This window comes from Colias eurytheme, chromosome 16 (genome assembly GCF_061535395.1).
Source record: "Colias eurytheme isolate Ceu_HAF_F1 chromosome 16, ilColEury1 Martin Lab GWU primary, whole genome shotgun sequence".
In the NCBI taxonomy this organism is placed as follows: domain Eukaryota; kingdom Metazoa; phylum Arthropoda; class Insecta; order Lepidoptera; family Pieridae; genus Colias; species Colias eurytheme.
In genome coordinates this window covers 1,748,070-1,771,799 of record NC_142995.1, presented here as the reverse complement: position 1 = coordinate 1,771,799, position 23,730 = coordinate 1,748,070, and the positions used below count along the sequence as shown (strand labels likewise).

The following is a 23,730-nucleotide window of genomic DNA, read 5'->3' as shown; positions in this document are numbered from 1 at the left end:
AAAACAGCCTGCGTATTCAACAATTGTTACATCCTACACCATCTATGCGTTCGAACGAAAAGCGTAGCATGGGAATTGGTGTCTTAACTCAATTGTGTTACGAGCTACATTTGGGTGAAAGGTTTCCGTGGGAGTGTGCCACCTGGGTGTTGGGTGGTAATAATCTGGAGATCCTACATTTCGACCTTGACACTGAAGCTATCAGAAACACCTACTATATAAACTAGACAAGATGTTCGAATCATCATTCGTGAAGAATTACCAGAACAGTCAACATGCAGTTGGTACGTTTGACCTATTATTGAATTTTTTTATCACGAAGTTCGCAAAACCTTTTATTCGAGCGAAAGGTTCATGGCTTGCAAAGGCATCCGTAAAAATCGATTGTTATTTATTGTTTAGTATTATAAGTCTCTGAGAATCATTTCATTGTGGACGTTTCGATTACTCAATTATCCTAAATTAGAATTCACTTCCTTATTTCAATATTTATTATTCATAGTTGTTTATATTATTTTAAAAATCATATCACTTTCGTTCATATAGATACGATGCAATTATTTTAACGCTTTTCTCTACATTTCTCTACATACATACTCTCTCGCAAATTCAGGAGTTTAACCGCTTAAAATATGCCTTTATTATTACTAATTACTACACATTTTATTACAATGATATTATTTTATAATATTTATGCTAAAATTTTATTTATATTGATAACATCCTTATATCATACAGGCTGTTAAAAATAAATAACCAACTGAATAGTTTCGCGGATCTCATTGAAAAAGTCTTAGGAAAAAGTGACATCTTGAAACTAACTCACAATTATCACATGAAAGTGAATTTAATACAGAGAATTTAATAAACAAAAGTTTATTTATTAAAATTAAAAAAAAAATGCAAGCTTTTAGTGGATTATTAAGCTGGTTATTATTATGTCATTTTAGATATTTTATAATATAGATTATGGATGAAATACCTATAACTATATCCTTATCTTTACAAAGCTATTAATCTACTGGATGACGTCAAAATATCGAGTAGTCAGTAATTGCATGTTATTATAAGCTATGGTTTACAGTGGTACATATTGGTAGAACACAAACATCAAAATCCGAAGTTGATGTCTCTCATGTGGTCAAATTCGATTTAGTTCTGACAATTTAAAGGTGGTTGAGTTTTTTCGATATAAAATAACTAGCTGTGCTCCGCGGTTTCACACGCATTGATTCGCTCCTGTTGGTCTTAGCGTGATGATATTATATAGCTTATAGCCTGCCTCGATAAATGGGCTATCTAACATTGAAATAATTTTTCAAATCGGACCAGTAGTTCCTGAGATTAGCGCGTTCAAACAAACAAAGAAACAAACTCTTCAGCTTTATAATATTAGTATATTATTGTATCCTCCTAATTTATTACTATAATAAATTTCAGCTCATCATCGCATCCATCATCAGCCTGTGTGCTGCTGGGGCCCTGCCTCCCTTCACTCAGAACTACAATCAGCCCCAATACAGACAGTACTATGTGGAGAGGCCCAGGGCTTCGTTGGAGAGGAATGCCGCCATCTTGAGATCGGTCTCTGATGCCAATGAAAATGGATACCACTTCGCTTATGATACTGAGAACGGTGAGATTTTCTTATAATCAATTTAACAATAGCCAATAATGAGTTAAGAGTAAGTAAATTATATAGAGCCCTTTCGTTTATGTATTCTGCTAAGAAGTAGGGAAATATCGAAAACATTTGTCTATGTATTTCAATGTTCTGAGGGAATTTGATAAATCGACATTAATTCAGAAACTGGAATTTTTTTAACCATTGGAAAGCTAAATCTTTATTGGATTACACAGGCTAAGTTTAGTTTTCTTTAAGCCCTGTTAAACAGTTAGTTAAATATTTATAATTATTTAAAAGTCTTGTTTTCACAAAGAAAAACGTCAATATTATAATATACTAGCGGTCCGCCCCGGCTTCGCCCGTGGTACATATTTACGTTTTCTCTACATAAAAACCATCCTCGTACTTCAAGGAATATATTAAAAAAAGAATTATCGAAATCGGTTCAGCCGTTCTCGAGTTATGCGCTTACCAATACATTTTGCGATTCATTTTTATATATAAGAAAGATTAGGTATTAAATGTTTACTAATCAACATATTGATTAACTTTTAAATTTATAGCTTTATTATCTAATTATTATTTTGTGGTTAGTCTATTCTATAAATAATTTCCGGTTATAAATATTATATTATGTCATAAAATTAATAATTCAAATGTTCCGAAGTTTCTATTCATTCGTTGATTAGAGCTATTACGCACTGTCGACCAGTCGCCGGCGACTCAGTCTCTCGGCGACCAAAACAGAGAAACTAGGGGCAGGAAACCAAGCCGAGCGACAGTATTCTAAGTACATTCGTGCTGAATCCGGTCCCTACAAGAGTCGCTACGACAGTTGCTTGCAGTGCGAACGCTCCCATTTGAAGCCGTGCTTCTATTGGTCGCCGGCGACCACCAGTCGCCTGTGCGTCGCCACAACGCGGCGAGTCGCCGAGTCGCCTGGACGACTGACGACTAAGTGCGCAAGTCCCTATTTAAACTATAGTAAGTCACAGTCGCCGGCGACTGAGTCGCCAGCGACTGGTCGACAGTGCGTAATAGCTCTAATAACACTGTCGCTCGGCTTGGTTTCCTTGCCCCTAGTTTCTCTGTTTTGGTCGCGGAGAGACTGAGTCGCCGGCGACTGGTCGACAGTGCGTAATAGCTCTTAATTATTATTGAAACCGTCCAAATTGTTTTATAACAATCATAATTATTGCAAACTTGTATACTTAATATAGAAACTGTTTGAAAATGCTCATTATAATTCAAAAAGTATATTATTACGATAAGAATGAACTAAAAAACTATGTTTTTTAACTTTATTATTAGTACTATTTCTAATACCTATTCCCGAAGTATTTTGAAACGATGATTAAATCCCTATGTATAAAAAAATCCATATTTTTACACATCCAATACATTTACATAGACAACTCTATCAAAGTATTTCTTACCTTTTCCCTATATAATTGTACTAGCGGTTCGCCCCGGCTTCGCCCGTGGTACATATTTCGTAATAAAAAGTAGCCTATGTCCTTTCTCGGGTATCAAAATATCTCCATACCAAATTTCAAGCAAATTGGTTCAGTAGTTTAGGCGTGATTGAATAACAGACAGACAGACAGAGTTACTTTCGCATTTATTATATTAGTATTATTAAACTTCCACTAAATTTACATATTAACTCTACCAAAACTTAACCCAACACAACCACATTCCAGGTATCCAAGCGGAAGAAACAGGCGTTGAAAACAACGGTATCAAAGCGCAAGGCGGCTACTCCTACACCGGTGATGATGGCCAGGTCTACAGCATCAGATACACTGCTGATGAGAACGGTTTCCAGGCCCAGGGTGCGCATATACCGACAGCTCCCCCCGTGCCTGAGGCGATCGCTAAGGCACTCCAGGAGAACGCAAGAGATGAGGCGAATGGTATCTTTGATGATGGTAAGAGAGATAAATAATAGTATTAATAGTATTTAATAGACGTGGAATAGTGTCTAGAAGTATCATTATAAAAACTTATCAAAATATCGGTAACGTATCCATGAATACCGAAACATTTAAAAACGACAATGTTCATCAGAAGATAAGAAACCAGAGAATTCTACAACATATTTAAAAATATAAAAGTTTGTTTCAAAATTTCAAAATTATAAATACTTATGTTACAAAAATATTAATTTATACTTGTAATACTAATATTATATAAACTTGTAATTTATTCCACGTTTTCTATGAATACCAACTACGCGATCGACATAATATCACGCATTATTAAAGAAAAAACATTTGAATGAGATGTTTCACCAAGATAAAAAGTTGCATATTATTTATATCACTATCTAGCCTCCTAACCATATAGTGATATCAAAAATCATAAACCTGCAATCTATCTCAATCTTAGGGCTAATTTTTCAATCCTTGGAATAACGTATTACACTATTTCAAAAATGTATTCTAATTACCTGTACTTGACAGTTTACAGGTGACATTTTAAATTTTAATATTATCGTGTAATACTTTATTGGACGGATAAGTTTTAACCAAGGATTGAAAAATTGGCCCTTAATCATACCAGACATAAAATCATATCATAATATCTATCCGTTGTAACGTGAATTTTCGCATTTATGTTTGAAAGCTTTATATTATGCTTTTAAGAAGAGCTTTTACGAGTTAGCTTTTATGAAGCCTTGAGTAAAGTTGCTTTAAAATTTACAGCTTTAACCTTTAATAAGGATCTCAAGCTTGATATAGATTCAAAACAATTTCAACACAAATCGCATATAGAATAACATGCCCAGAAATGACTAGTCTTAATATTAAATTACGTAATACGCCCCGACTTTTCATGCCTACGCACGTAGATTATTTTTACACGCTTTATATTAGCTTCACCTGTATGTTTGTAACCGACTTCTTTGGGCGCGATTTTGACCCACTTTAAACTGCCAGATTTCGTTCAAACTTTGTAGATTTATTGAGGACCGATGACAATACACTAATTTGATAAAAAAATTCTATTTTTTAGTTCGGTTTTCTATAAAAAGCGTGTTTTTTAGTTTTTTGAAACTATTATTATTTAAAAGCGAGACAGATAGAAAATAGCTTATGTGACTTGTTAAAACCGAGTTAATTCTCATCACACCGTAACTTGTGTGATTTTTCCCTTGTAAATATAACCCAGTTGATGACAATGAAAGAAATCAACTCGAAATATTTACGTTTGATTGAACTTACCTACTTATATCTTAATTTAGCTAACATTGATTGATAAAATCGAAAAAGTGTTTTCTTTATTTCTTCGCCAAGCTATTTTTCTTTTAAATGTGTTATAACTTACATACTGAATTTGGTAACTATGCCTATAAAAATATACACGGTTTAATTTTAATATGTTAATCTTTAATTATTTCTCTAGAAATATAATTACCCGTAAATAATCACAATATATCACCTCCATGGACAGTTACCTAATAATTATGCATATAATAATTTATGACAAAATTGTTAAAACAAGGATGTGTTTGATGATGTGTCATATATAAATAAATTTTTGTATTCATTAGGCTCTAACTCAAAGATTTAACATTATTTCGAAATGGCGATGTTGAAATATAGATTCCAATAGGCTTTTTATGGTTTTAATGTCAACAAAGTGTAATCGAGTAGAGAGACTTGTGAATGTTCATAAAATTAACGATGTAGTTGAAGAAACTAAGGAATTTGATGAATTGTTAAAGTGAAACTTTTATTACATCGTCTCAAACTTTTTGGTCTGTGTAGCGCATGTCGCGTGTATCGCGGCTGCCGATTAGGTATACCTAATCGGCAGCCGACCGTCACGCGACATGCGCTACACAAAGCAGTGTTCGGAACCGTTCGAACAGTTTCACTTTGACCGTGGTTTCATAAAACCACACAACATTTTTTTTTTATTTTTTACGTCGTGTATTTTTATAGTGTTTTTATTGTTTGTAGTTTGTTTAATAACAGATTTCTTGAATCATTTCAATAAAGACATAATATAATATTATGATTATCTATCACACAGTAACGACTAAACATAACTTAATGGAGTTTTCGAAATTTATCAGCAGTAAGTCTAGCTTCTACTTGAATAGGTTTTGATTTTAAATTACACAATGCTCTGTTTTCAAAGATAATCTTTTGGCTTTAATTACATTTATCAAGGATTTCTGAATATACATATATTAATATTTTGAAAGAAATAAACTATATTCATTGACAATGGGCGTATTATCAATTAGGTTTTTATGTAAATAATTAATTTTTTCGCGTGGGCGTTGATTTATCGGGACATAAAACTAGTTCATTGTTGTTTTGGTGTTTGCGTACAACAAAAAATACGGACTTGTATCGAATTTGCTTTACAATTATGTATGCGCTGCATTTTCGTTTACCTATTTGTAATCCGTGATAGTTGTTTACCAAATACCCATATTTTTTAGAACGAAGTTCCTTATCGCGCGTTTCTAAAGGGGGCTAGGCGGAAAATATTAAGACGAAAAGTTGTCACGACACTTTTTGCTATAATTGTGCGCATTATTCGCTCTCTCACTTAAAACTTCGTTCCATCCAAGTGTCCTTTGACAACCCACAAGTTGTTTATTATTCTAACATCTTATTGCTAAAATTCAAATTGCTTTTCTTAAATTCAAAACTCAATTAAGTTCGTTTAGCTGCAGTTAGCAAGTCTGCAAAACGTTACATAGGCCACAGCTACCAAATATAATACCTTACTACCAATTAAATAACCATAAAGAATGCGTAAATTATAAAATATTATTTATTAATTATTGTAAGTCTATTTAATTTAACAGTAACTAAACTACGATTAACTTTAACTTTAATCACCATAACCTTAGATTTCAGAAGCATATAATGTTGTTAAAATAAATTGATAATTTGGTTTTTAGACCACCATTTCTGGAAGATTCGTTTACACAATATTTAAAATTACCTACCAGATAATATCACCAGCGTTACTAATATGGTTATAGATGCTAGGGTTGCCATCTACAAATTTTTATTTATTTTTATATAAATTTTAATAAAACAAGTTTTTATTTTAAAGATAAATTAACAAACATTTTCAGTACCTAATTACCTAAATTAAAATGCCCTATAGAAACTTATTGAATGTTAGAACTACCAGACTTTGATTACCTGTTTTATTAAACATCAGTATATAGTAATACATAAGTAAAAAACTCACATAGTTATTGTAGAATATTATCTTGAATTAATTTTACGAATTTTAATGGCGTCTTAAAACAATAATAATTTATGACTACTGTGCAAACAGCATTGGTATTGAAAATCAAAATGCGTTAATGAACCTTAGAATTATAATATTTTGACAGCCCTATACAGCCTGAGGCACTGAATTAGTGAAGGTTGTAAAATTGATAGATGCTCATAATTAATGGCATACACCTGATATTTAAATCTCATCAAAGTAGTTTGAACTATGTCGTAATTATATGTAACTTTATTTGAACCCGACCGCCTTGGTCGTTAGCTTTTTGTTATCACAAACCTAACTTTATTACAATTTATGACTTTAGCAAACCTTTTTATGCTTTGGTGTTCTGGCTTATTATTTAAAAGTAACTAGGTGAAGAAAAAATATTAATGAAGAATGTATAAAACCAATTGCTCTTGATAGGGTGTATACATTTTTCTTTTCTCTCAAATCTTAATCTTAATACTATTATAAAGGCGAAAGTTTGTATGGATGTTTGTTACTCTTTCACGCAAAAATTACTGAACCGATTACAATGAAATTTAGCACACATATAGAGGGTAACTTGGATTAACACATAGGATAGGTTTTATCCCGGAAATCCCAAGGGAACGGGAACTATGCGGGTTTTCCTTTGCAAACGCGGGCGAAGCCGCGGGCGGAAATCTAGTAATAGATAATTATGATAATTTTACTCTCAGTACCTACTTCATAACAAATAAAAAACAATAATTTAATTTAAATATAATAAGTTAAATGTATTTTTGACTGTTTGAAGAAAGTAAAATGGGGAGGAAATGCATATTGTTATTTCTTTATTTATCTTTACATGCGGTTTATTTATAACACTTCGTTATATATTTTTTATTTTATTTCATTATTACCTATACATTTAAAAAAAGAGATATTTTAACGGATTGATGAATATACAATTAGTTCTATTCATCTGTTTTTTTTATTTTAACAGTACATTTAATTAAATTTAGTATCATATTATAACGTATATTTTTTTTATTTACAGGCAGCTACCACGAAGGCAAGTACGACTCTGGTGTGTTCGCGGCCCGAACCTACACCCCTCAGAGATACGTCACCCCCGTGTACCGACCATACAGATTCTAATTACTGTGCCATATATAGTCATATATCTTATGTTATGAATAAAGTTGTATATTTTCAGTATTTTTTTGTTTTATTTTTGTTAAGAATGCTCTACATTTTGCTGTCTCTACAAAAATTTCATCTAGATGTCGCGGCACGGTCTAGCGGTGACCTTCAATGTTTTACGGCAAGTTCGCCTTTATTTCGTTCAAATAGATCCCCTCCACTTCAAGGTCAGCGCTAAACTTACGTGCCGTGAGTTATACAAATTCATTTTTCCTTCTGTGAGGTACTTACTTCATGTGTCAAAGCTCTATATTTCTTTTCTCTACAAAAACTTCATCTACAAAACTAATTAGTATAAGATAAACTATTGCTTAGCAGAAAAAAATAATACACTATACTGTGTTTATTACTTAGCTTGCTAATGCCAAGCGGACAATATTAAAAGTTTTCGAGGAATATTGAACGTATCTTTTTTTACTTAATAAACGACTAGTGGTCCGCCCCGGCTTCGCCCGTGGTACCTACATGTTTAAACTATCCTATCTCTCAAGTTGGATCGAACTGCACATGGTGTGCGAATTTTATTATAATCGGTTAAGTAGTTTAGGAGTCCATTGAGGACAAACATTGTGACACGAGATTTATATATTATACTAGCTTTCCGCCCGCGGCTTCGCCCGCGTTTTCAGAGAAAACCCCGCATAGTTCCCTTTCCCGTGGTATTTCCGGGATAAAACTTATCCTATCTCTCAAGTTGGATCGAACTGCACATGGTGTGCGAATTTTATTATAATCGGTTAAGTAGTTAAGAAGTCCATTGAGGACAAACATTGTGACACGAGATTTATATATGTTTTTAAGAAAAGCTACATGCGTAGATGAAATGCGCAGGTGCATATAATGTTTAATTGTAATGTAAAGTTTAGTTGTAAATACATATTGTATTTATAAATAAATCTAAATAATAAATAACATCGACATTACATTTTCGAATTCTTTCGAAATTTTTAGTAAATTATATTATTTATTTTGAAAACATCCTCTACAGGCATGTTAAGAATTTCAGTATGTGATTAATGTCCATAAACAACAAACGAGAGCGAATTGCCATAATAAAATATGCATACATTATAATCTATAATGTTATGCAAATTATATTCAGCTCATCTTTATCAGGTTCCTGTTTAAAGGGTAGACCAAACATGGAATAAATATGAAGGAAGTATTTAAAGGGACTGCTAAGGGAACTCAAAAATAAGGCCATGAACATTATTGCCATGTTTTAAATGTCAAAATGGTATTCTAAAAAAAAAACTTGTGTGGTTTAATGAAACCACGGTAAAAGTGAAACTTAGGCACAAAATTATCGTATTTGTACGATAATTAGGTATCGTACGGTTCGACCGTCACGCGACATGCGCTACACAGACCAAAAAGTTTGAGACGATGTAATAAAAGTTTCACTTTAAAAACTTAAATGCTTACATACCTATATATTAAGCATGTTATTTTACTGATCAACCGCATTTCTCAAAAACTTTTAATTTCCCATTAATAAGTATAAACCACAGACTAATAAGTTGTACAAAATGTTCGATTATTTTAATGATTTTATCACATCCGCTTGAATATCGTGATTTCGTTACCAGATAGCGGGCATGTATGAAAAACCACCACGGTTCGTTTTTCTAATGAACAATGCTATTAAATATTAATGCAGTGACATAATAGAATTGTTATAATCGAATGATAAAACACTTTGACTAAAGGTATTTTTATACAACTTAGGTATATTAGGTAAATTCATTATACAAGCTCTTAATAGTGGTTCAAAAAAGGCGAAAAAATAATAATCTATTTATTTCTGATCACACACATTCATATAACTAATACCATGCTATTACTACTATTACTCAATATACATACCTATTATCACTGGTCAACAATGATTTTGTTGCCCTGGATGTGAAAGTGGTTTCGAATAATTTAATGCATATTATATATAAAACTATTAATGGTTTTGGTAGATTGGCTCTAGTTTTTTTTTAATCCTAATTTTCTTATTAGACTAAAACGCAGCATGAAATAGAAGGTTCTATATTTGTTTAACATCATTTATTTATTAAAAGTTTTACTTATTGTTTTGTTTTAGTATTTAATTAAATCAAATGGATATAAAAATAGAGAAAAATCATTAAAACTTATGAAATAGTAGAAGGAAATAGATTTTATAAGCTTCTCTTCTTATTTAATTTTGGGACAAAAGTTTTGTTATGGACCATCAGTAATCTGCCATCATGTGACGGTCCCATATAACCTGATGCCTTTATTCCATAATTTTTACTTCTTTTTCGGTGCGTTCTTCCTGTTTCTCACAGAAATTTTGCAGATTTACTGGGCATCTATCCAGGAGACTGTGGGGAAAGTGTAGCTTTATGTTCGTATTTGCTCATAAAATAATGAAGTTTTTTAACAACTGTTGTGCAATTTCTTTATAATTTGGTGTTTTAAATTTACCTTAAATTAACCAATACTATATCTCTCCATAATTTACATTCAGCATCAGTTATAAAATTTTGTTAAATTTTCATCTTTTATCAATTTTCGACACGCCCGTCCTGTAGGGCCGTCGGGTATTCTTCTTATACTTCTAGATTCCCTCATACGCCTAAATTTTCATCTTTATTAATTATTCCTAATGAATTTGCTTTGTCTAATTCTATTAATAAAAACATCAAGGGAATTTCGTATACCTATCCACTTTGCTGACCAAGTGCTACTGGGTTTCTTCAATTCAATACAAACCGAACATTGTTGTTCATAAAAATGATTTTTTTACAGAAACTATTTATTATTCTGATATTCTACAGTCAGTTTTATATAAAAGGGTTATGTCTGAGTGAAGAAATGTGCAGAAAACGTAATTCACCAAAAAAATAAACACTTATTAGTAACCCGTATTCTGAAGGGCCGTAAGAAAATTTAACATATGAAAATCCAAATTAAAAAAAAACTAGAGCCAATTAAATAATTTTAATGATTACATTCGCAAACTGGGTACTTGAAATATATAAATCTGTAGAAATATCCAGGGCAACAAAAAAAAATTGTTTTTTTGTTGAGCTGTGTTATATTCATCCATACTATAATATTATAAATGCGAAAGTAACTCTGTCTGTCTGTCTGTTACTCAATCACGCCTAAGCTACTGAACCAATTTGCATGAAATTTGGTATGGAGATATTTTGATACCCGAGAAAGGACATAGGCTAGTACTTTTTACCCCGGGAAGTAGTTTTATCCCGGAAATCCCACGGGAACGGGAACTATGCGGGTTTTTCTTTGACTGCGCGGGCGAAGCTGTGGGTGGAAAGCTAGTTTCATATAAAACTCTATGGTAAACAATACTTTCGTGCCACTTTAAATTGGATATAATGATTTATGCCACAGATAATAATAATATTATAATACTAGATTTTTGCAGTGAAGTCTCTATAATAATATAATGACAGTTTTTTAACATAACATATTACCCTCAAATAACATTTATTTAAAGGTTCATCAAAAAAAACATTCATGAAAGAATTAACAAACTATACGATTTGTTTATTAGAAGTTAAATGATCGCAAAAAACCTCTACATAATAAAACAATTTCATATAAACAAAAGCTCTAAATCTCATTAAATAAATTCGTCTGTACCGCGTTATTCGGGTAATTAGCGAAACAAATTGTTGCATCTTGTTCGACTTTTCATTGTTTGTGTGTACAATGTGCACAGAGTAATGTGAGTGTAGAGACTAATATTTTTATTTATACAAACGTTGCGCACCGGCTTTTGGTAGCTAAGTAAATTATTTTCACACAAGCATATCTCTTGAAGCCCTCTTATGCAATCCTTTGCGTAGTTTTAAAGATCTAAGCATGAATAGGGTAGTGATGATTCTAAGTTGTTTTACTACTGTAATTTTTACATTTTAAATAATTAGTTGTTGAGAAACAGTTGATCAGCAGAAATGTATTGCGTTGTATTTTGCTTATGTAATATACAGGGTGTCCAGTGGCAGATTTCAATGTTTGAGGGCTTGTAAAAAAAGAAGTATTATTTCTAAACAAAATATTTTTATTAAAGTCAAAAGAAGACGAGTGCGGATTTTATCTCCTGAAAATTACATTTTCCAAATGCCGCCCTTCTACTCTCACACACTCCTCAATCTATTCCGCATGTTGAGAAAAACTTGTTTGCAAAGGGAACTGGGAATTCTGTTTATTTCAGCCCGGATATTTTCCTTCAGTTGTCTTATGGTTGTTGGATTTGATTGGTAAACCACAGTTTTTAGATAGCTCTACAAGAAAAAGTCACATGGACTTAGGTCTGGTGACCTGGGTGGCCACGGGATGGTGCCGTTTCGGGATATGTGCTTTTCAGGAAATAACTGCCGCACTGAATTCATTGACACATTAGCAGTATGAGCCGTAGCAAATCTTGAATAATCTGAATTTAGTATGGATGGAGCTTAACCTTTTTTCACATAATGACATGAAAAACGATTTAGGAATTCCCAATATCGACGAACGTGTGCGAAGTGATAAACGAGGATTTTCAATTACAGAATTCATAACAAGTTTAATGTTTTCTATCGTGGATACTGATGGTGCTGGTCCCGGCCTAGGGTTATTAATGACTGAACCTGTAGCCCTAAACCTTGCTAGCCACGACTGTATCAAATTTATCGAAGGTCCATCTCTTAAACGATGAATTTGATAATGGTTATTAAACCGACGGCGTGTTTTTGCCAGCGAAATCACCCGAAAAGTATGCCTCAATAGCATAAGCGCGATGCTCTCCGCTCCACTGCTCCATGGCCACTAAAAAATCCGCAGAACTCACGCGCTGAATGACACCCCCCGCGTCCCCCTCGCACGTCGCGTTTTAAAACTAGAAGCGTTCAAACATTGAAATCTGCTGCTGGACACCCTGTACATATAAACATTCGCAGTTATCACTTCAATTAGGTGCTTCTCTTATATAATTTTTTTTTTCAATTAGATGAAAGCATATCTCTATATAAAGTTACTCTGTAATCCATTGTATCATAAATTATACGATCGAGGCATTGCGTTAACATTGGTAAGACAATAAAATTTCAAAATATCAATAACAGGTTGAAATCTTCGCTAACGTTTCATACTATATTACGGAATGTAGAACGTTATTTTATTATGGACTAGCTGTGCTCCGCGGTTTCACCCGCATTGCTCCGCTCCTGTTGGTCTTAGCGTGATGATATATAGCCTATAGCCTGCCTCGATAAATGGGCTATCTATAACACTCAAATAATTTTTCAAGTCGGACCAGTAATTCCTGAGATTAGCGCGTTCAAACAAACAAACAAACTCTTCAGCTTTATACTATTATTAGTATAGATAGAAATTTAGCCTAAAACTAGCTGTCCCGGTAAACGTTGTTCTGCCTTACTCTTATCACTTAGGGGTATGAAAAGATGTTGACCGATTCTCAGATCTAAAGATAGGCACACAAAATTTCATGTGAATCGGTCCAGTAATTTCGAAAGAGTGGTATGTCAATGGTAACTAACATTGTGACACGAGAATTTGTTATAGAAACAAATAACAAAGAAAAAGTTTTCACTACATTTTTAAAGAGTTTGACCCATGCACATGACTTTCTCCTTAATTTTTTTTAAGTTACAATTTAGGTCAAAAGACGTAACAATATTTTTAATTAAGATCTTAAATCTCAAAGCTATTATTATGTAAATGAAATTCATAATCTTTACAATTATCTTTGACAATTATATTTTATTATTCCTAGTAATTAAATGTTATTTTTGTTTACAAAGCCATTACGAAAACAGCTATTTGTGTTTGTTCTATAAAATGAGTTAGCTATATTTGAAGTAAATACAAAATTGCAGAAAAGACACATTTTTAAAATACCTATATAAAAATCCTTTGCCTTTGTGTATTTTCTGAAATTAACACTTTCTTTTGATTTCGAGAATTTTAAATATATTTAAGTAGATATTGATACACAACACGGCACAGCATCCGTGTGACCTCTACACGTGACTATTAGCGGATATGAGATTGCAATTTTGTAATTATATCAATGTTAAAGAGCTTTCACATTAGCTTTTGATATCATTTGATTCTGTACTAAATTTAATGTTATGTTATGTAATCGGGTTCGATTTTTATTCATATAATTATTATTTCAATGCAACCCTTTAAAATGTTCTTCACTTTCATTTGCTCTAGTTATAATTAAGAAATAAATACATATAACGTCGTAGTAAGTTCAAATATAACATCATACATTGTACGAACTTCATTTTGATAAAAGAACACAAAGTAATACTTACAGTTAGATAGAAAAATCATAATTAAAAAAGTTATTAAGTTAGAAAAAAATCATCAATTCCATGACCCAAATCATGAAGAAACTAGGCTCTATAACCACTAAGTCACTGTGTTAATTATAGCAAGTGTATACACGCTTTTACAAATTATACAAGTTACGAACATTTGATCTCATTATGAAGTACGAATTTTGGCGTCTTTGAAAGTGTGAGTGAGATGTAAGAAGAGCTCGTAATGTTTAGAAAGGACACGTCGAATTAATAAATATTATTTTTCATTGGATGTATATAGCAAGTGTATACACGTTTTTACAAATTATACAGGTTACGAACATTTGATCTCATTATGAAGTACGAATTTTGGCGTCTTTGAAAGTGTGAGTGAGATGTAAGAAGAGCTCGTAATGTTTAGAAAGGACACGTCGAATTAATAAATATTATTTTTCATTGGATGTATTTGTACACTTTATACACTTACGCTTACACGTACACTTTATAAACCATCGAATAGATGTGACTCTTTTATTTCCTGTTTGTTAAGTAGGACCTCAATGGAAACATTGATAATGATATTTGTGTGAAAAGAAATATAGGCATAAAATGTATATAGGCATAAATGTAATAATATGTTCTGTCTTTTCCTAAAATTCTCAATATGTTCAGAATACTGTTAGGATCAATTATTTTGCATTGAAATAACTTATTTCATGCTTTTACAATTCTTGAATAGTTTTACCTTATTAGTTCGAGTTTTTCCATTATGTAGATTTTTTTAAATAGCTATTCATTACACGTAGCCATAGCATCTTTTATATCGAAAAGAATTGCTATTTTTTTTCCATTGATATATCAACAATAGAATTTATAATTGTGTTCTTGATTGACGTTGCGTCTTTTTATACTGCGATTTATAAATTCATAATTTAAAGGTAATTTTATAGCGAACCAAAAAATAAACATCGCCCAAAAATCGTTTTATACTTATATAGAATGGGAAGTCTATAATTCTAAGGTCTACGCCGCTCCACTTGCTCAGTGGTCGGGCGCATCTCGTTATCTCATATTACCTAACCGATCTCGTGTCCAAATGTGTAAGATTTGGACTTTACCAAAATTGAGACTTATTTTATTTTTTTGAAATATATATTTTAGAAATTACCTTAAAACCACCGTATAGGTTTTGGCTTTTCTATCATTACATGTACGAAAAGTTTTGACTAATTTTAAAAGTAATAATAGCACATCTATAATATAACAAGAAATTTAATAATATATTTTTGAGTAACAACAATGTTTGATGAATGTAAATTAAAAGCTCTACTTTCTCATGCAAGTAAACAAATCACATTTTAAAAGTCTATTGCGAATTTAATGTAACGAAGAATCTATCTACAAAAACCATTATTACAGGTCTTTATCAGAAATATTATGTATTTTCTAAAATTAGGCAAGTTCGTAGTCACTGTGGTATAACCAGTAGCAAAGCACTTGCGACTTCGTTACAGTGCTATATAAAAACACTTCAGTACAAAGTCGGACAAGAAATTTTTTTCTCTCCAACTAGTCAAGTACACTCGGACTAACCATGAAAATCGTTAGTTTATAAATTAATTAATATTTTGAACATTTATAAATATTAATAAGTAACAAGATTATTTTAATTTTAGAAACATTTGTAAACAACAGTTAATTAATATTTCTAAGTTGTAAACAGTTATTTTATTAACAAGACATATTTATCTCAACATATTTTATAACTTGCAATTTTCTTTCCCTTTTTATAATTTGTAATTTTTTTTTCAGTTCACATCAATAACCGCCATCATTGCAGCATCCGCTGCTGCAACCGCAAGCCAAGTCTACCAACCAGAGCACTACAACACGGAGATCTACCAATCACAGGGCGTGGAGCAACATGCTGTGTATCCTGACCAATCACAACACGGCTATGGACAGCGGCAATTGGCTGAAAAAACCGCGAGGATACTAAACTACCACTCAGAGAATAATGGCCATAATTACCAGTATGCTTATGAAACTGAAAATGGTAAGTTAATTTATTAATTTTAAGCTCTATTTTAATTAAGTAGGTAAGTATATAGGTCTGTATAATTTGTTTGGTTAAATTTTGGCGGAAAAGGGGTTGACTTTAGAAACGTGCGGCAGGAATTTCGGCGCGATTTTAATTTTTATCGATCGATAATGATGCCCCGAAACATACATTAGCGGCTTTTCGTGCGGAAACGTGTAATTACAGAGAAATCTTTTTTTTAATTTTTGAGATTATGTTCAAAATTGTTTGAGTTACATTGACAAAACTACAAGAATTGTGTTTAAAAGAGATAACAAATGTCTTAATGTACATATTAAAAACCATAGTTCATTCAAAAGCATGTTGCTGAGGGGACAACAATTCATACGGGTTATTGGCGAGCTTAAGATTGTTTGGGGCAATATGGGTATGTTCATAAAAAAGTTAATCACTCAGACCCAGACAACCCATTTGTTGCCTCTGACCCATTTGAGTCCCAGTGGCATGTTGTAAAAAGATTTTTTAAAAAAGATAACTATAACCACCCAGCAAACTTCGGTGATAATATTATAGAATATGTGGAGACGATGGGTGGAAATAAAATGGATCCATTCATTGCCATTGTAAATTGTATCAAACATGTATACAAGATTTGAAAAATAATTATTTAAAAAAAATGTTTTTATTGTATGTAAGTATATTGCACACAAATTGTTAATCACAGAACCGAATCTGTCCACCCCGATTCCACGTGGTACTTGTCTGTCATACACTAGAGTGTATTTAAAAAGTCGGAGGCGCGGAGGAGCGTGGCGCCCGCGTGTGCTGAGGAGCAGGCAGAGTCAAGCGAGCCGGAGTGGCTGAGGCTGGTCGCCAAAGGCGACCAAAAAGCCGAAGCTACGAAGGCGAGTGAAGACTCCTGCCTGCAACGAGGTACACGGGGGCAAGCGCCACGTTCTGCAGCGCCGGAGCAGTCAAGAAAGCCCATAATCTTCGTTATATTTCTAACTACATCACTACATAGTATAAAACAAAGTCACTTTCTCTATCCCTATGTCCCTTTGTATGCTTAAATCTTTCAAACTACGCAACGGATTTTGATGCGGTTTTTTTCAATAGATAGAGTGATTCAAGAGGAAGGTTTTAGTATATAATTTATTAGGTTTAAGTCAAAGCGGGCGAAGCCGCGGGCGGTAAGCTAGTATAAATATAATCTCAAAAAAAAAATAAAAAAAAAATAGAAGGGGGGGTTTCCTCACCCCTCCACTTTATAGGGGGTCTCCCCTTACCTCCCCCCTCCCTTTCCCTCCCCTCCCCCCCTTAATTCGTGCCGCAAATTTCTAAAGAAATACCCGGAAAAGTTTTCATAGGTATTAATTATGTACGAAATATTATGAAATATTGATGCTTTTAATATTTAGTAGGTAAGTAAGTACCTAATTTATTATTAAAAATTATATACCTAAAGTGAAAATATATACGTAAGTAATTGAAACATTGTCAGTGTTTTAAAATTTTATTTCAGCAGTTTATATATTCAATGAATTTATTCGCTACAATATTCGCCATTCATTAATTGTAATACTTAACTAAATTCAAACTTTCCAGTGTAGAATACTACTACTACTACTACTACTACTACTACTACTACTACTCCAGAATAATACTACGAGTCATGTATCTGACTAGAAAAAGCGCCATTAAACGGCCGTAGTTAAAATATTGTTTTTACAACCTATCCGTCCTTTTGATACTTCATTTAATCGCCTAGATGCATATTATGTAATCAATTCCCTAATCTGCCCTTTCAATACGAAATAATAGCCCTAAACAAATTCCCAGGTATCAAAGCGCAAGAAGCCGGTCATGTGACGCACGGCACAGCAGCCGAGGGGGCCTTCTCTTACACCGGTGACGACGGCCACACTTACACCGTCACATACACAGCTGATGAGCACGGCTTCAGGCCACAAGGTGCCCACCTCCCCACCCCACCCCCGATACCGGACGCCATCTTGAAGAGCCTGGAACAAAATGCTAGAGACGAAGCTAGCGGGATTTCTGATGACGGTTTGTAGTACTTTCATTTAATAATATTATGTAAAAACACTTACAACTGTAAATAATTCAATATATATGGGTTTAGGTTTAGGGGAAATTTTCAATTACGTAGAAAGTTTTGGCCAATATTTTAAAATCTTAAATCTAGTGCTGCACAAGGAGATGTAGTAGATTCTCGGCGACTACCTATACAAAATATTTCGTTTAGAAGGACACAGAAGCACAGATTAGTAAATACAATAAAAGTTTAATAACCTTACTTGTGAAGTTAAATCGATCAGTGAAATAGATTATAGTTATTTGACCCGTGACTGAGAAGAAGACGAATGACTTCTCTAATCCAAAAAAATGGTGAGTGTAAGAAAAGGTAGCTAATGGAATGAATTCCAAGAACATTAATTTTATACATCTTAATCTTAATCTTAATACAGTGAAACTTGGTTAAGTGGGACCTGGATAAGTGAGAAACCTCCATAACTCGAACTCATGCTGAGGTCCCAACACTTTGGCACTGAATTACCTCTGTTAGTGGGACGAGGTAAACCTCTATATCTGGGATTTGTTCTTTCGATTTATCATCATAGTTACCTCTATAACTGAGACAGCGAGTAAATTTTATATGCATAAACCTCTGTAACTGAGATAACATTGTTTGTTTACTCATTCTTATTCTACCCACAAATTCCACACGTAATTCCAAGTACGTAAGTACAAATTTTGAGCTTCAATTACCTTAAGTTTTAGTTTCACTTTACTATCATACAGATTTTTATTTGAAAAATGTCAAATTATTATTGGAACCCTCTGTAAATGAGACAGATATTTATTTATACCTGTATATCTGAGACACTGGGTAAGTGGAATACCTCTATAAGTGAAACGAAATTGCAGGTCCCTTGATGTCTCACTTAACCAGGTTTCACTGTATCTTAATACAGGCGAAAGTTTGTAAGTATGGATGTATGGATGTTTGTTACTCTTTCACGTAAAAACTAATGAAACGATTACAATGAAATTTAGCACACATATAGAGGGTAACTTGGATTAACACATAGGATAGGTTTTATCCCGGAAATCCCACGGGAACGGGAACTATGCAGGTTTTCCTTTGAAAACGCGGGCGAAGCCGCGGGCGGAAATCTAGTAAATTATATTTGTGTTTTACTACGTAACTATTTCCGATACATGATCAAAACTTAATCGTAACCATTACAAATTATTATTCCGTTTACTCATCAACCTTGTTAAGTGTAGTTAAATTTAATAATTTAATCACTTGTTTCCTTAAAATCTCCAAGTTCAATTATTTAAATTATAGTTTTGATATCCGTATATAATTGATTGTTGCTTTGAATCTAACCTCTGCTCGTTTACAGTATTAACTACATCTATAATATGAAAATGAATCGCAAAGTGTGTTGGTAAGCGCATAACTCGAGAACGGCTGGACCGATTTCGATAATTCTTTTTTTATTATGTTCCTTGAAGTACAAGGATGGTTTTTATGTAGAGAAAACGTAAATATTATGTACCACGGGCGAAGCCGGGGCGGACCGCTAGTTTAGTATAAAAGTCTGTAAAATGCAATTTGCTATGTTCTTGCAAAGAAAATTTTGATTTTTTTTTGTTAATGGAAGATTGTGAGTAAGAGAAGTAGATTTTGGAAGTGAATGTTTGAAAGAATCATTTATATAAATTTTAATTCATTTATCCAATAAATCGATTATGGTCGGAGACCGTTTTAATTACTTAATTAATTCTTGGTCTCAGTCCATTAGGTATTTATTTATTTATTTATTTTTATTAAGAATTTCCAACAAAGAAAACATAATTTAAAAACTCTTAATACTAAAATTGCTTATCGTATAATAACAATATATGTTTCTTTACTTATAGGAAATTACAACAATCGTATATTTAAACGGATAACAATAGTTAGTTTAATGAAAAAATGAAAAAAATGAATTACAATTTCTGATGCAGGAATGTTTGCAATTATACACCAAAAAAAGTTAAATAATAATTTAAATGCTGCATCCAAAGTAGATCCAAAACAAAATTTGCAATAATATCGTTTTTACTAATATTGCTTATTAAAAAACTAATGCTGACTACTATTATTATTATTACATAATATTTACACTTTATTTATTGTGCTGACATGTTTCATTGAAATTATTATTAAGAATACGCTTGAATACCGCAAGTGAATTGTGAAATATATCAATTTCACGCGACTTTGCTGCAACAACGTTGTACTCATGGGTAAGTCTAACTATTGGGGAATGTTTCCCTAAGTTTGTTCGAAATGGAGGAGTTCTGAGTATAGCGCAGGGATATCGAGGGATCCTGGCGGGGACATTAATACAAATTCTACCCAATAACTCAGGAGAATCAATACTGTTATTAATTATTTTATATAAGAAAACTATATCTAACATTGTACGTCGAGTTTTTAAGCTCAACATCTTGAAGTTATTGAGCCTGTCCAAATAACTTGTGCAAGTTTTACCAATTCCAGTTCTGAATGCTAGACAACGGACCAGTAATTTTTGTAAGCGCTCGATCCGATTTATATGCGTTTGATAAGTTGGGTTCCAGACTGTACAACAATACTCCAGACGACTACGAACGAAGCTGTTGTAAAGTACAAGCGCTGTTTTAGGATCCTTGAATTCTTTGGAGCACCGTAGGATGAAGCCAAGCGATCGATATGCTGCAGCCAATATGTTGTCGTAGTGAGATGTAAAACGTAATTGTGCATCAAGGTAAACTCCAAGATCGCGGACTACCTTAACCTCTTGCAACAATGAACCGTGAATATTGTATGAAGACTCTATGATCTTGCGGTTGCGCGTGAATTTTATGTGGTAGCATTTATCACAATTAAGGAGCATCATATTACAAACACACCACTCATTTAATTTTTCCAGATCTAATTGAAGTAAATTTGGATCTGTTTCTGAATGAATTACGCGAATTAATTTGAGATCATCTGCAAAAAGGTATGGAATAGAGTGTTTGAACACATCTGGCATATCATTAATGAAAACATTGAAAAATAAGGGCCCTAAATTCGAGCCCTGAGGAATACCTGAAGTTGCAATATAACTTTCTGATTGACAACCATTGAGAACAACAGATGATGGCCTGGTATCTAAGTATGATTTGCACCAATTCAAGACGGTGGAAGACACTCCAAGCAGTTCCAATTTCTGTGCTAAAATTGAATGGTTTACCTTGTCAAAAGCCTTTGAGAAATCGGTATAAATTGCGTCGACTTGGTAACCCTGATCAACTGCCTCAATAAGGTAACTTACATATGAGACAAGATTTGTATTTGTGGACTTTTTAGCCATGAAACCATGTTGGGAATCAGAGAGAAGACTATGAAGATGCTTGTAGAGTACATCATAAACCATTAGGTATATAAATCCTTGGCTAAACATGCAATGCAAATTATTATTTGCACCATTTTTGAGTTGAGAACGGAACTAACTTTATATCTGTTCCTTATATTTGGACTATGCTTTATAAACAGAGACTGTAATTTGTATAAAATTCTGTTTTAGATAGTTTCATTATCATCCTCCTAAGGGCCGATTTTGCAATGATTGGTTGAAACTTACCCGTCCAATAAAGTATTAATGTCACTTGTATTTTGAAATGGTAGTTTAATACGTTATTCGACAAATAAGTTTTAACCGAGGATTGAAAAATCAGCCCTTAGTCATCCTCTATTACTTATTCTACTACAGAAATACTAATACTTATTTACAGGTCACTACCGCGACGAGCACCAAGCCTACTACAACGAGGGTTACCAACAGGAGGGATATGCGCCCGCGCAACACAACGAGTACCATCACTAACTGCTTTAAATTGGTTGTTATTAATTGTTGTTTATTCTGTTGCAGCAATAAAAGTTCCTATAATTGTTTTTCTGTTGTTTTATTACTATGAACATATATTAATTACTACCTTAACCCGAATATTTCAAGGGTAAACCCGCGTAGTTCCCGTTCCCGTGGAATTTTCGGGATAAAATTTAAACTATGTCTATTTCTTCATCCTAATATCCAATAGCGTGAAAGAATCTTATATATAAAATTCTCGTGTCACAATGTTAGTCTGCATACTCCTCCGAAACGGGTGGACCGATTCTCATGAAATTTTCTGTGTAAGTCTGAGAATCGGCCAACATCTATTTTTCATATTATGTACCACGGGCGAAGCCGGGGCGGACCGCTAGTATTTATATATATTTTCGGTATGTTTTAATAACATGCACGCTTGTATACAATATACTACATGCAATAATGCATGTATTTAGAATGAAAATTAATCACTTAGAACGGTGAATATTTACGAAACTTTGACTTCAGTCACACTTTAATATGCACATCAAGCTAATGCAAGTATTCTGTTATATATTTCAGTATGAGTCACACCGTGAGAATATACCTGATATGTCTTAAAAAGTTTGGCTACAGTATCAATTGATACCAACTCGCTCGATCAAAGTAATTTGAAAATCTGCGCCAAATATTTATAGAAATTGGCAAATAAATCGAGTAGAGTCAAGAAAATTAGTTCAGTGAAAAATATATGAAAATGCATTTACCTAAACATATAATTGCTATACTGTGGTAAAGTATAAGCACATAGTATCTTTCTATCCCTTCTTAGCCGTTTCTTCCTACTTAAAATAACTTGTTACTTTTATATAAATCAATACAGAATATTGATACTATAATAAGCGAATAAACTATACTTTGAAATTTCAATCAAATCGAATTATCATCTTTGAGGTAAACGCTTACAAAGGCATTGATTACATATCTATCAGCCCACTTGTTCCATTGTAATAGATATAAATCGACATTCCTCGTCGTCTTCACTCTCGATATGGTTGCTTCCACTTGGTACCTGATTATATTTTGCACTAACAATTTTTTTAATTTCTGACTTACTGTTAATTACCTAGTGATGAATACTAATAAATACTGAATTAAAATAATCGATACGTACTTCATTAAAGTTTCAATTTTAACTAATAACCTTTTGAAATATTGTGAAACTTTTAAAGTAAAACATTCATTAACTGCCTCGATATTGTGAGCAAACGTAGTAAAATTTTCTTATGTAAAATTCTTACAAATAACGCCAACTCGTGTTCATATAATATGAAACTAATCTTTTTTAGACTAAAAATCCTTAACATGTTTGTGAAGATTACCTACTACAAACTGGCATATACAATA

General features: G+C 32.8%; 1 protein-coding gene and 1 pseudogene across 2 annotated transcripts; both read left to right on the top strand.

Annotated features, from left to right (window-relative positions):
• Positions 1–124: 124 nt before the first annotated feature.
• On the top strand, positions 125–8,065 carry LOC149901568 (cuticle protein 3-like). Its single transcript, XM_090110741.1, has 4 exons — positions 125–284; positions 1,441–1,636; positions 3,331–3,558; positions 7,905–8,065. Exons 1-4 carry the CDS (start codon positions 276–278, stop codon positions 8,003–8,005), a joined length of 534 nt encoding a protein of 177 aa, XP_089966867.1. The 5' UTR covers positions 125–275; the 3' UTR covers positions 8,006–8,065.
• An 8,105-nt stretch (positions 8,066–16,170) lies between these two features.
• On the top strand, positions 16,171–22,374 carry LOC149901567 (cuticle protein 3 pseudogene; annotated as a pseudogene). Its single transcript, XR_016457628.1, has 3 exons — positions 16,171–16,420; positions 18,248–18,475; positions 22,247–22,374. The product of XR_016457628.1 is annotated as a cuticle protein 3 pseudogene (transcript).
• Positions 22,375–23,730: the final 1,356 nt, after the last annotated feature.

Excerpts from the sequence above, each read along its gene's own strand:
- LOC149901568 (XM_090110741.1), top strand. Across the intron at positions 1,637-3,330 it reads CGCTTATGATACTGAGAACG|GTATCCAAGCGGAAGAAACA; the intron begins GTGAGATTTTCT and ends ACCACATTCCAG. Across the intron at positions 3,559-7,904 it reads GAATGGTATCTTTGATGATG|GCAGCTACCACGAAGGCAAG; the intron begins GTAAGAGAGATA and ends TTTTATTTACAG.